This window comes from Mesoplodon mirus (genome assembly GCF_964341445.2).
Source record: "Mesoplodon mirus genome assembly, chromosome: 2".
NCBI lineage: Eukaryota > Metazoa > Chordata > Mammalia > Artiodactyla > Ziphiidae > Mesoplodon > Mesoplodon mirus.
In genome coordinates this window covers 217,270,425-217,284,225 of record NC_138977.1, presented here as the reverse complement: position 1 = coordinate 217,284,225, position 13,801 = coordinate 217,270,425, and the positions used below count along the sequence as shown (strand labels likewise).

At 37.8% G+C, this 13,801-nt stretch overlaps 1 protein-coding gene across 1 annotated transcript in view; it reads left to right on the top strand.

Annotated features, from left to right (window-relative positions):
- PDZD8 (PDZ domain containing 8) overlaps positions 1-13,801 on the top strand; it is an 87,419-nt gene that overhangs the window by 19,595 nt on the left and 54,023 nt on the right. The window contains exon 2 of the mRNA XM_082607145.1: positions 9,169-9,294. Coding sequence (XP_082463271.1) covers positions 9,169-9,294 — 126 coding nt within the window. The remainder of the gene's footprint in view (positions 1-9,168; positions 9,295-13,801) is intronic.

The following is a 13,801-nucleotide window of genomic DNA, read 5'->3' as shown; positions in this document are numbered from 1 at the left end:
CTTGACGAAGCCTCATCCAACCTCTACCTGAATATTTTTAGAGATAGAAGGCATGCAGTGCATTGAGACAGTTGTGTTCTTTTTGACTGGCTCTAATTGTTAGAAAGTTTTCCCTTTTGTTGAGTTGAAAACTCTAGCAGATTTATTATTTTGGCAAGGACACAAGAACCCATGCTGAAGTTAAGAGTAGATTTAGACTGCAGAATATTTTTATATTGGGTTTGTAGTAAACCCTTTTTCTCTAAAGATCACAGTGTTTGCAAACGGTTTTACTGTGCCATGTGATGGAGATGTCACCAGCTGGCATTCAGGGTGCTTATAGAACAGTCTTGAAGAAACATCTTGGAGCAAAAACATATTTTAGATGTTAAAAAAGAGTATCTCAGATCCACATATGAGAAGAAGGCTTGGCGTCTCTTGTAGGTGTAAAATTTTAAATATGTATTTTAAAAATGTTATCAGAGTAACACATATTTTTAAATTAAACATGTTTTTCTTTTAAACTTTTACTGAAGTGTAACTCACTGCTTAAAAAGTACACTAACTGTAAAAATTTAGTTCAATGAATTTTTACAAAATGAACAAAACAGCAATCAGAACAAGTAATAGAATTATTACCAGCATCCAGAAAGTCCCTCATATGCTACACTACCTTCCCTGCTCTGCCTAAGAGTAACTACTATCCTGACTTCTACCACCATTGCTCTGGGTGTGGGGCAGGGAGGTGCCTGTTTCTTAACTGTACATAAATTGAGCCATAGTGTTTACACATCGTTTTTCTAGCTTCTTTGACTCAGCAGTATGTTTGTGAGATTAATCCATGTTATTGTGTATTGATGTACTTTGTTTATTAATATTTGCTGTGGCGTCTTCCACATGTACCTCAATTTATCCCTTTTATTGTTGATGGACAATTGGATATTGCTGTTATGAATATTCTTATACATGTTTTTTGGTGAACATTTATGCATATTTCTATTGGATATCTAGGATTGCTGGGTCATAGGTTAAGCATCTATCCCTGTGTAGCAGATAATTGCCACACAGTTTTCAAAATAGTTATGGCACACTAGCAGTTTCACATCCTTTCAACATTTGATATTATCTGTCTTTTCATTTGAGTTAATGTACATAATTTAAAAATCAAATATAACAGAAGGACTTAGAATTAAAATCAACAATTACTTCCCTAAACCCTCTACTTTCCTCCCCTAGGTCACACTCCTCAGAAGCAACCATAAGTACTATTTCTATTTTTAACAACTTTTAAGAGGCGGTGATTAATAACACAGGTTTTGAAGCCAGACTGCTTAGATTCTTTTCTTGGCTTCACTACTTACTGTGTAACCTTGAGCAAGTTATTTAACCTGTGTCTCAATTTCCTCATCTACAAAATGGAGATTAATTATAGTACCTATCTCACAGAATTGTGAGAATTAATAAATGTAATAACTTTTTTTTTATAAGGAGATTTTTCTTTGTTTTTTTTTTTAGATGTTGGGGGTAGGAGTTTATTTATTTATTTTTGCTGTGTTGGGTCTTCGTTTCTGTGCGAGGGCTTCCCCTAGTTGTGGCAAGTGGGGACCACTCTTCATCGCGGTGCGCGGGCCTCCCACCATCGCGTCCTCTCCTGTTGTGGAGCACAAGCTCCAGACGCGCAGGCTCAGCAGTTGTGGCTCACAGGCCTAGTTGCTCTGCGGCATGTGGGATCCTTGCAGACCAGGGCTCGAACCCATGTCCCCTGCATCGGCAGGCAGACTCTCAACCACTGCGCCACCAGGGAAGCCCAATAAATGTAATAACTTTTATTATGTGGTAAATACTCAGTAAATGTTAGCTATAGTAATTAATTATGACGTTACCTATATTTTGCTCAACAAAGTCATACAGCTGTCTTGATTCAGCGACTTTAGATATTTTCTACTGATTGACTTCCTGCTAAGATAGATGAAGATTTAGCTAAGTGATATCCTCTCTCACCTTCCCTTCTGTCTTTTCCCAATCTAGTTATGTCACTATTTTCAATTCATTCATTGAACTACATCCTTATTTATATATAATAACATTTATGTTCAGACTTAAATCTTCCTTGATTGAAATATTTATGTTATTGTTAGGTCTATACAATTTTTTTTATTGCAGAGCTGCCTAATATGCAAGTTTATGCTTCCTTTTCTATATTCCAGTTTCAAAATCTTTGTGCCATTAAAGCACTACGTTCCTAGAGTCAAGTTTGAATTCTTTTTTATTCTCTTACCAAGTTGCCTTAACCAAATCTTCAAGATTTAATTGAAAAATGAACCTCTTCTCATGTCTTCTGCCTCTTCTATTCATTCCCTATTTCCTGGAGATCTCCTTCTTGGAGTTTTCATCACCTTCCCCAAATTGGACTTCTCTCTTGGTTTGCCAGACCTCTGTCATCTGGGTTTGGGACATCATTGCCTGCTTGACTTGGATCCACTATTTTCTGGATCACTTTCTTCTTTCTTGCTTTAGGCCCTCATTTTGCTGGCATATATCTTCATGTAACTTTTTAATAAAGTATTCAGTCTGCAGCAAGGCTCTTTGTTCTCTCTGAACCTGTTGTGTGAAATGGGGAAATGGTTTGCAACCGTGCCTCACCATGTTATTGTGAGTGAGGATCAAGCACAGTAATATACGTGAAACCATGACCATCCTCGTCAGATAACTTCAGACCAGGTTTAGAGCATGTATTCCAGCAGAAAACAGGTCGATAATCAAATCAGCCTCTGGAACTATGGACCAGGCTCCAGAGTTATATTTGAGTTCCTTTATGGACAAATTGTATCCCCCAAAATGTTGAAGCCCTAACCCTCAGTGTAACTGTATTTGAGGTTATAGGACCTTTAAGGAGGTAATTTAAGTTAAATGAGGTCATAAGGATGGAGCTCTAGTCCAATAGGACTGGTGTCCTTAAAAGAAAAGGAAGAGATACCAGGAGTATGTGTGCAGAGAAAAAAGTCATGAGAGGATACAACAAGAAGGTGGCTGTCTGTAAGCAAGGAGAGAGGTTTTACCAGAAACCAGCCCTCTTGGCACCTTGATCTTAGACTTCCACTGTGAGAAAATAAGTTTCTGTTTTTTAAACCACCCTGTCTGTGATATTCTGTTGTGGCAGTGCTAGGAAACTAATATAGGTTCCAATTTTGGCTCCAGTGTATAGTGTTTGTTAGACCTCTAGGACTGTTTCCTTATGTACAGTGTGCTAATGCCTGGTTTGGGGGGATTAAGTGAGCAAATAAATGCTTTATACAGTCAGTACCTGGTATGGTAGCCTTTCAACAAATCTTTGTTTTTCGTAAGCCTTAAAAGGGGCTTTAAGTTATTTTAATGGAGCTGTGTCATTTGTGGTTTTGTTTCTTTAATCAGATAATTCTAACTAAACATTTACATACCAAAACAATGACAAGAGCAATTATCTCTGGGCAACTGGGTTAAATTTTTTTTAAAGTAGCTTTATTGAGATATAATTCATACTCTGTATAATTCACCTATTTAAACCTACAATTCAGTGGTTTTTAGTACGTTCACAGATACATTACAACTATTACCACAGTCATTTTAGAACATTTTTATCACCTCAAAAACAAAACCCCATACCCTCAACCAATCATCCTCCTAGCCTACCTACCACCCCCAAACCTAAGCAACCACTGATTACTTTCTGTCTCTATAGATTTCTCTATTCTGGATTTTCATATGAATGAACTCACATAATTTGTGGCTTTGGGGCTTACTAGCTACCTACCTCTATTTGAATATTTTTTCTGCTCTTCCCTCTCTTCTCCCCTCCCCTCCTGCTGGCACTCCCTTTATGTGTATGTTGGTATACTTAATGGTATCATTTCTCTAAGGCTCAGTTTATTTTTCTTCATTTTTTTCCTCTGTTCTTTGGCTTACGTAACCTCTGTTGCTCTGTCTTTGAATTCACTACTTTTTTTTTTCTTCTGACAGTTCATATCTACTATTCAGAACCCTTTTGGTGAACTTCAAAATTGCATTGTACTTTTTTTTTTTTTGGCCACTTTGGGTCTTTGTTGCTGTACACGGGCTTTCTCTAGTTGCGGTGAGCGGGTGCTGCTCTTCGTTGTGGTGCGCAGACTTCCCATTGCGGTGGCTTCTCTTGTTGCAGAGCACGGGCTCTAGGCGCACAGGCTTCGGTAGTTGTGGTGCACGGGCTCAGTAGTTGTGGCACACGGGCTTAGTTGCTCCGCAGCATGTGGGATCTTCCCGGATCAGGGATCGAACCTGTGTCCCCTGCGTTGGCAGGTGGATTCTTAACCACTGTGCCCCAGGGAAGTCCCTATTGTATTTTTCAACTCCAGAATTTCCACTTGTTTTTTTAAAAAATTATTCTTATATCTATTGATATTATATGTTTGATGTGACATTGTCATAATACCTCCCTTTACTTCTTTAATCATGCTTTAAAAATTTTTTTGTGAACATATTTGTAAGGGCTATTTTGAAGTCTTTTTCTCTTAAGTCCAATACCTGGCCACTTTAACTGGCAGTTTGTGTTGACTGCTTTCTTTCTGCTTTATGGATCATGCTTTCCTGTTTCTTTATATGCCTCATAATTTTTGTTGGAAACCAAATATTTTAGATAATATATTGTAGTATCTCTGGATACTGGTTCCCCCTCCCAGGATTTATTATTTATTTATTTGTGTTTTAGTGATTTGCCTGGATCATTATAGTGGAGTGTTAAATTTCTGACGTTGTGCCTTTTGTTTTCAACAATGCCCTGGGACATTGTTCTACACACAAATCCAATCAAAGTGTGGGAAGAGTTTAGGAGCTGTTTTATGTTCTGCCTTTCCCTCTCCTTCTCCCTCAGCAAAATCCTTGAGCCAGGGCTCTGGAGCTAGGGTTGGGGACAATGGCAAGCTTCTCTGTGAGTGACAGCCCCACTCTAGCTGTTGGACACTAGATGGAGGTGGGATGAGGGGTGGTAGCAGCCTAAGGTTCTCTTGGCTTGCCTCTCTTGGCATAGAACCACTGTTTCATGAGCCAGGGCAAGGACAGTCAAGGCCTCAGTATTCTTAGTGTGCTATGCCCAAAGTAGAGTCTCTGTTTCTCAAGTGGGAACTTGGTCAAAGAAAGGAGCTTCCAACTTCTTGACCATTCTTTCCCAGAACTTAGCCTAGTAATAGGTGTTCGAGGGCCAGATGAGAAACATTGATGCCCTGCTCTTAACCAGGAAGAAAGCCCTCTGACAGTGTGCTGGGGAAGTGAGGCAGCCTGTGTTCTTCGCTTCAGCAGTCCAGAGTGGAATCTCTTCCCTGCTGAGCAATCCTGGCTCCAACACCACAGACTCTCACCTTTCTTACCATATTTCTGTAGGTTTTCTTGAATGGAAGTTTCTTTGTTTGCCCTTAGGACCATTTCCAGAGGCTTTAATATTTGTTTTAATAATTTCACCAGTTTCACTGGGAGCAGGTCAGTGGAGTGTCTCATGCTGTCATTATAAAAGTCCATCTTCCAGGTTGGTTTTTAAAGTTTTCTACAAGAGGAAGTACAGATAGCTTGTAAAAGAAGGTTTGAGTGAGGGGACTCAAGAAAGAGAAAGAAGGGGAACTTGAGTGAGAAAACAGTGACATTTTTAAGTTGATAGGTTCACAGGAGATACAGGCTAATGAGGGAAGGATTTTGTGGTATGATGGGAAGATAAAAGGAAGGGATAGAAGTGGCCTACTTCATTGTTTGGATTCCTTTATGAGTTTGGGCTATTTAAAGACTTGGACTAAAAGTTTTGAAAACCAAGTGTTCTTTGTGAATGTGTGGTTTCTTTTTCTGTTTAGTAGCTTGCTGAACAAATAGCTTTTGTTTTGTTTTATTGACGTATAGTTGTTTTACAATGTTGTGTTAATTACTGCTGTGCAGCAGAGTGACTCAGTTATACGCATAGACATTCCTTTCCATTATGGTTTATCACAGGATATTGAATATAGTTCCCTGTGCTCTACAGTAAGACCTTGTTGTTTATCCATTCTATATATAAAAACTTACATCTGCTAACCCCAACCTCCAACTCCATACCTCCCCCAACCCTCTCCCCCTTGACAACCACCAGTCTGTTCTCTATGTCCATGGTTCTGTTTCTGTTTCATAGATAGGTTCATTTTTTGTGTCATATTTTAGATTCCACATATAAGTTATATCATATGGTATCTGTCTTTCTCTTTCTGACTTACTTCAGTTAGTATGATAATTTCTAGTTGCATCCATGTTGCTGCAAATGGCATTATTTTGTTCTTTTTTATGGCTGAGTAGTATTCCATTGTATATATTTAGCACATCTTCTTTATCCATTCGTCTGTCAATGGACATTTAGGTTGTTTCCATGTCTTGGCTATTGTGAATAGTGCTACTATGAACATAAGGGTGCATGTATTTTTTTTGAATTATAGTTTTGTCTGGATATATGCCCAGGAGTGGGATTGCTGGATCATATGGTAATTCTATTTTTAGTTTTCTGAGGAACCTCCATACTGTTTCCCACAGTGGCTGCACCAACTTACATTCCCATCAACAGGGTAGGAGGGTTCCCTTTTCTCCACAGCCTCCCCAGCATTTGTTACTTGTAGACTTTTTAATGATGGTCATTCTGACCAGTGTGAGGTGGTACCTAATTGTAATTTTGATTTGCATTTCTCTAATAATTAGCAGTGTTGAGCATCCTTTCATATGCCTATTGGCCATCTGTATTTCTTTGGAGAAATGTCTCTTTAGAACTTTTGCCCATTTTTTGATTGGGTTGTTTTCGTTTTTGTTGTTGAGTTGTATGAGCTGTTTGTAAATTTTGGGAAATTAAGCCCTTGTCGGTCGCATCGTTTGCAAATGTTTTCTTCCATTCTATAGGTTATCTTTTTGTTTTGTTTATGGTTTCCTTTGCTGTGCAAAAGCTTGTAAGTTTGATTAGGTCCCATTTGTTTATTTTCACTTTTATTTCTATTGCCTTGGAATACTGACCTGTGAAAACATTGGTATGATTTATGTCAGAGAATGTTTTGCCTATGTTCTCTTCTAGGAGTTTTATGGTATCATGTCTTATGTTTAAGTCTTTAAGCCATTTTGAGTTTATTTTTGTGTATGGTGAGAGGGTGTTGAACAAGTAGCTCTATCCCACTGTTTAGTGTGTTATTTTAAAATGGAATACATTTTTTTCTGATTTTAGTTTATTTTTGTGCATAAATCCTTTTAGCAAACCCCCTAGAAGCATTAATAAACCCAAATTAGACTTTACTACTTATAACATTGAAGTCACACACCTGTGAGAAATTTTTAAATCAAATTTTAGCTTTATACTTGACAAGAAAAGTTGATTCATAGAGCAGCTGTGATTTAGCAAACTTGGATTATTATATTCAAAGTTGCTAGTTTATGTAGTGCTTTTTGTGATTTTTTTAAATAGAGTGACAGTTATATGTTCTTCAGGAGCCATAAGGCTTGTTTATTAAAAACACTCAGCTACAACATCGTATTAACATGATAAATGTAGTTGCTTTTTTTCCTCTCAAAAATTTGGTGCCAGTCTGTCTGAATCAAATGATTTCAATGGAAATTAGGAAACTAAAGGGGCTTTCTGTTTTCCATCTGTTTTCAGAAGCAAGAGAAAAGCACTGAGCATTGTCTGTATACCTCCTTATCTTTCCCTAAGAATTTTTTCTTTAATCCTGTTCATTGGGAAACTGTAAAATAGTATTTCTCCCTCTCTATCAGTATCTTTCAGTATAAATTGTTGTGGGCTATTCATATTTTCTAAATGTTTGTTTCATTTTTTATGTTGGATTTTTATAAATCAGATCAATACATACTTCAGTCCTGATAGTGTGTGTAAGGGGTAAAGATAATTGTGAAACCAGGTCACATTTGAGATTTCAAGGCATAGGTGCCCAGCAATTTAAATGACTGCAAGATAAAGAAGAGTGAAAGCAGTGCGTGTGGTCTGCTGTGATGTAGGACCTAAAGCTGATTATAGAAAGTGTTTAGGGTTTGGGTAGGCTTTGAGGAATAGGGAAAACCTCCAGTTGGTACAAAAGGCTTGAAAGCAGCAATATGCATGGCATCTTCTGGGTACATGAGGTGACTACACTTCCTAGATTGGAAGGTTTCTAATAAGGAAAAATACCATTGGAAAGATTAATTGTGGTAGACCTTGAATATGAAACCAAGAACTTTTGACTATCGTTTATACCGTGTGTGGTTAGTGAGAAGGCATTAAAGCTTTTGAGCAGACAGATGTCATGGCTAGTGACAGCATGTAGGGTTAGTTGAAAACTATAGGCCCTCAAGCCCAATTTTCTCATTTTCTTTGTCCTTTGCTTTAATGGAGGAGTATGAATTATGTTTCAAATTAAAGTTTTTAAAGCTTACAGTTTATAACTCACCACAAGCTTCTACGTAAAACCCAAGAGTATTAACAATGAGCATGTAAAGACCTGAATAGTTCATAGGTAACTGAAGTGTTACGTAGTCAACTAGTCAAACTAGCTTGAATTCTGGTTATGCCACTCACTGTGTAATGTTGAACAAATTCTTTAACCTTTCTAACCCTGACCTGGAGTGTCAGGGTTAGACCCTGGAGTGGGAAGCTAATCATATTGCCCACTCAGGATTTTGAGCATTGAACAAGATCATATAAAGCATGTAAAGCTCTTAGCACACTGCCTGGCAAATAGTAAACATCTCTGATAAATACCTTTGCTGCTGTTAATTGTTGTTGTTATTTGTCATTATCTAGTACTAATCGCTATCCAATTTTATTGTTTCCATGGAACATTGCATTCTGAAGTTTGATCTTTTATTGTAGGAACACTCTTCCCATCTGGTCCAGAAAGAATCTCTCTCCTGTCCCACCCAAGTTTCAGGGCCCACTGGTGGCTTCTAGATTTTCTTTTCCTTTGTTCTAGTTGTCCTGCCTTGTCAATGAGGGCATGCCAAAAAACCAGGAAGTCTGGGTGCCACCAAGAAGGCACTATTTGCTGCCAGTTATGGGGGAGTGTGGTAAGCTCTGGTTTTATAGGGCACATGCAATATTAGATGTTTGTTTTGTGTTGTTTTCCTACAGGTAGGTTTTGTTATTACGCTTTAAAGTGTGGTGTTTATTATTCAGAAATTTAGACTTATCTTTACTTTTGTCAGGTTTAAGCCGTTTTTCCCATTCCAAACCTTGCAAGGATTCGAAGAAGATGATGAAGAGCATATCCATATACAACAATGGGCACTTACTGAAGGCCGCCTTAAAGTTACATTGTTAGAATGTAGCAGGTATGTTCTTTGTTTTGTCATTACTACATTATAGGATAGAAAGTACACTGAAAATGTACTTGAGCAGTATTTGTGTTTATTCCCCGCTGTGTTAATTTATATTGTATTATCTGTAAATTCTTTAATTGTAAATTTCATAAAAGTAGTCCTTTCCAACTTATAAAAAATACAAACTATATTTTAGAAAGCATTCTAATGGCAGGGGTGATCATTTATCCTGCAGTAATTTCCAAACTTTTTAGATACATAATGCTCTGTTGGCATATTTCTTACTACCTATTAGAAAGCTGTTCATAGCATAACAGTTTTGAGAACTGTTTGTGATAATTGGAAATACCCTGGAAAGTTGCAAAACCAGACTTGTAAACTCCTGTGATTCTTAAAATTTTAGAGCTGGAAGGGAATCTCAGAAATAATCTTGCCCAGCCTCTTTATTTTTCCAGCCCCATAGTCTAAGCTATGTTCATACTTTGCTTGAACTACTTACTACATTAGCCTCCTTACTTATCTCCTAACACGGGTTACCATTATGACAACCAGAATGAGCTTTTCAAAATGCATATCTGATTGTCACTTTCCTACTTAAAATTCTCTAATGGCTTCCCCATTCCTCTTAGAATATAGACCCAAATCTTTTTCATGGCTTGCATGCCCCTCTTTACCTCTCTAGTTTCTTTCTCCACCCAGCCCCTCACTCACAGTGCTTCAGCCACATAGGCCTTCCTAAGAGGTTGGCAAACTTTTTCTCTAAAGGCCCAGATAGTAAATATTTTAGGCTTTGTGATTCACATGGTTTCTGTTGCAACTACTCAACTCTGCCTTGTACTGTGAAAGCAGTCATAGATAGACAACAGGTAAATGAATGGGCATGGCATGGCTGTGTGCCCGTAAAACTTTATTATATGAATTTTATAATTTTTATGTGTCATAAAGTTCTTTTGATTTGTTTTTTTCAGCCATTTAAAAATGTGAAAACGGGGCCTCCCTGGTGGCGCAGTGGTTGAGAGTCCGCCTGCCGATGCAGGGGATACGGGTTCGTGCCCCGGTCTGGGAGGATCCCATATGCCGCGGAGCGGCTGGGCCCGTGAGCCATGGCCGCTGGGCCTGCGCATCCGGAGCCTGTGCTCCGCAACGGGGGAGGCCACAACAGTGAGAGGCCCGCATACCGCAAAAAAAAAAAAAAAAAAAAAAAAAAAAAAATGTGAAAACGATTGGTAGCCCACAGGCCGTATAAAAACAAGCAGTGGACTGGATTTGGCCCATGGACCATAGTTTGCCATTCCCTGCCTTAGATATTTTAACATACCAAGCTCCTGTGTTGACTCTCCACTATTTTCCTGGCTGAAGGCCCTACCCCATCTTCTGTTCCTTGAGACTAGCCTTTCTTGCTTCACCTTAAAAGCTGCCTCCTTACTGTGTCTCCTGATCATTCCAACTACAAATATAGTATCCTTATGCTACATTTCTGTGACCACTTATTTGATGCTTAATCACTCTATTTTTATTTTCAGCCCATAATAAAAAATAAGTGCTTGAGTCCAAGGTTTTATTTTATACCAGATATATCTGTATCCTTGCTAATAGGTTAATTTTGAGTATACTAATAATATGCTAAATTTTTTTTAAGTCTTGGAGTGAATCAATATTATGTATGATTATGTCAGAAAGTCTAGTTTAAAGGGAATTCTTTTATCAAAGAAAGACTGAATATGCTGTACATTTTGTAAAAGGGACTGCAATGTACAGTAAAATGATATATACAATAAAAATACGGCTCTACATAAGTCTGAATTTGAAGTAGCTAAGCCAATACGCTATGGTAAGCATAAGTATTAAATATCTAATTATAATTTGGGCTTGTCATATTATCATTTGGAAGGATGTTTTTCAAGTGGCCTGTGTCTGAGGAAATTTTGGACTGATACTTTCTTTCAGTGAATTTTCTTATAGATTCACAGGCATCAACATCATACCATTGGATTACCTTTTCCAAAATAATCATAGCAACTTCTAAACATTTGAAAGGCAGCTTTGTACAAAATTTCTTGACTCTCCTGTTGTTAATTCCTACCTACCTATTTACCTGCCCATCCCCAAACTTGCAAAGATAGCCTTGAAGAAGATTCCTTGATTGATTCATTGAACAGATATTTAATGCAGTGTATATGGTGTGTAATAGGTACTGTGCTAAGAACTTTAAAAAACTAGTTCTTTTGTCTTGGTGTTGCTGATGGGATTATGGATTAATTATATGTCTGTTGTTTGCGGCTTTTTTTTTTTTTTTTTTTTTTTTGCAGTACGCGGGCCTCTCACTGTTGTGGCCTCTCCCGTTGCGGAGCACAGGCTCTGGACACGCAGGCTCAGTGGCCATGGCTCACGGGCCTAGCCGCTCCGCAGCGTGTGGGATCTTCCCGGACTGGGGCACAAACCCGTGTCCCCTGCATCGGCAGGCAGACTCTCAACCACTGCGCCACCAGGGAAGCCCCCTGTTTGCGGCTTTTTAACCACTAGCTATTGTTGTCTCCTTTGCTCACCATTCTCTTGCTTTATTTGAGATACTGCTCCCTTAAAACCTTGGGTCAACCTTGAACCCAAGACTGCATGAAGGCATTGAGAGAGTGTAGTCAGGCATTATTTAGGACATGTTGAATTGAGATAAATAATACAAAGAAAAACATTATAATTTGTGAAGTATATGTATCCTATTTTATTTTAATAAGGAACTGTATAATGAATCTCTGAAAGAATATACAAGAAACCAATAAAAATTTTTATGGGGAAAAGGTTGAGGGAACTGGGTTAACGATGATGGACAGGGGTGAAGGTGAGAGCCAAACTTTTCACTATAACCTTTTTTATACTGTTTGATTTTTGTGACTGTATCACCTTGTCAAAAAATGTAAAAATAAAGACCAGTATTTCTGGAGAGTTGAAGGAGAAAGCATGGACAGTAGTTCATGTTCTTATGTTAGTCCTTGTAGGCCAGCACCTTTCCCCAGGTGACAGCTTAATCTTGGGAACAAGCACACTATCTCAATAGTGTTTTAGTCACTATCTTTATAAACCCAACCATGTAAAGTTACTTAGTGTTGTGGTGCTATGTGTTATTCACACAGTTTAAGGATTACTTAAAATTGTTAATGAAGGAGAGAATAAATTACTAATTACTATTTTCAGCTCATTCCTGCTTTTTTATTCTTCTCATATTCTTATTAAAATCTTTCTTACATTGTTGTTTTTCTTCTGAACAGTTTTGTTAGTAGAAAAAAAAGAACTCTCAATTCATATAGATTACAAGTTTGTAAGAGTCAAACAAAAGAGGAGATACTACTGTAATCTAAGTATTTTCATTTTTCCTGCTTCTGAATATAAATCCATCTTGTGGGGTTTATTGTAATCTCTAAAACAGAAAGAAAATGACACTCTAGAGAAAATGGAAGAACAAATAACAGTGCCCCCTTTTTTGGAGGAAGGACAGAAAAATGCTTATCATTTATTTCAATTTTGGAAATTTAAGGCTTAAGACCTCTTGAGATATTTTTACCGTGACAAGTTCACTTAGTGATATGAGAAGATTTGAAACAAATAGAGGAAAGTTTTAGAATGATCAAATTTTTAAGAGCACATAAACCAATTAAGATTAGAACACTTCCATAGACCACTTGTATGTATATAACGTTGTTTTGAATTAGCTTACTGTCATGAGTTGAAGTTTCTTGAGTTCTTAGCCTTTAGGCATACATATTAACATTTCTCCTGCTTGACCGAGCACTATTTAAACATGTCCAGGTTGTTATAATGTCATAGGTTGTTATAATGTCATTGTTATAGTTTTAGCTTAATATTCTTATAAATGTTTACTTTTTAAGCTTATTTTTTTAATAGATCTTTATTGGAGTATAATTGCTTCACAATACTGTGTTAGTTTCTCTTGTACACCAGAGTGAATTAGTCATATGCATACATATGTCCCCATATCCTCTCCCTCTTGAGCCTCCCTTCCATCCTCCCTATCCCACTCCTCTAGGTCACGTGCAGAGCACCGAGCTGATCTCCCTGTGCTACGCTGCTGCTTCCCACTAGCTAACTATTTTACATTCTGTAGTGTACATATGTCCATGCTACTCTCACTATGCCCCAGCTTCTCCCTCTCACCCCGTGTCCTCAGGTCCATTCTCTGTGTCTACATCTTTCTTCCTGCCCTGAAACTAGGTTCATCAGTACCTTTTTTTTTTTTTTTTTAGATTCCATATATATATGCGTTAGCATACGGTATTAGTTTTTCTCTTTCTGACTTACTTCACTCTGTATGACAGACTCTGGGTCCATCCACCTCACTACAAATAACTCAATTTTGTTTCTCTTTATGGCTAATATTCCATTGTATATATGTGCCACATCTTCTTTATCTATTCATCTGTCGATGGACACTTAGGTTGCTTCCATGTCCTGGCTATTGTAAATAGAGCTGCAGTGAACATTGTGGTACATGACTCTTTTTGAATTA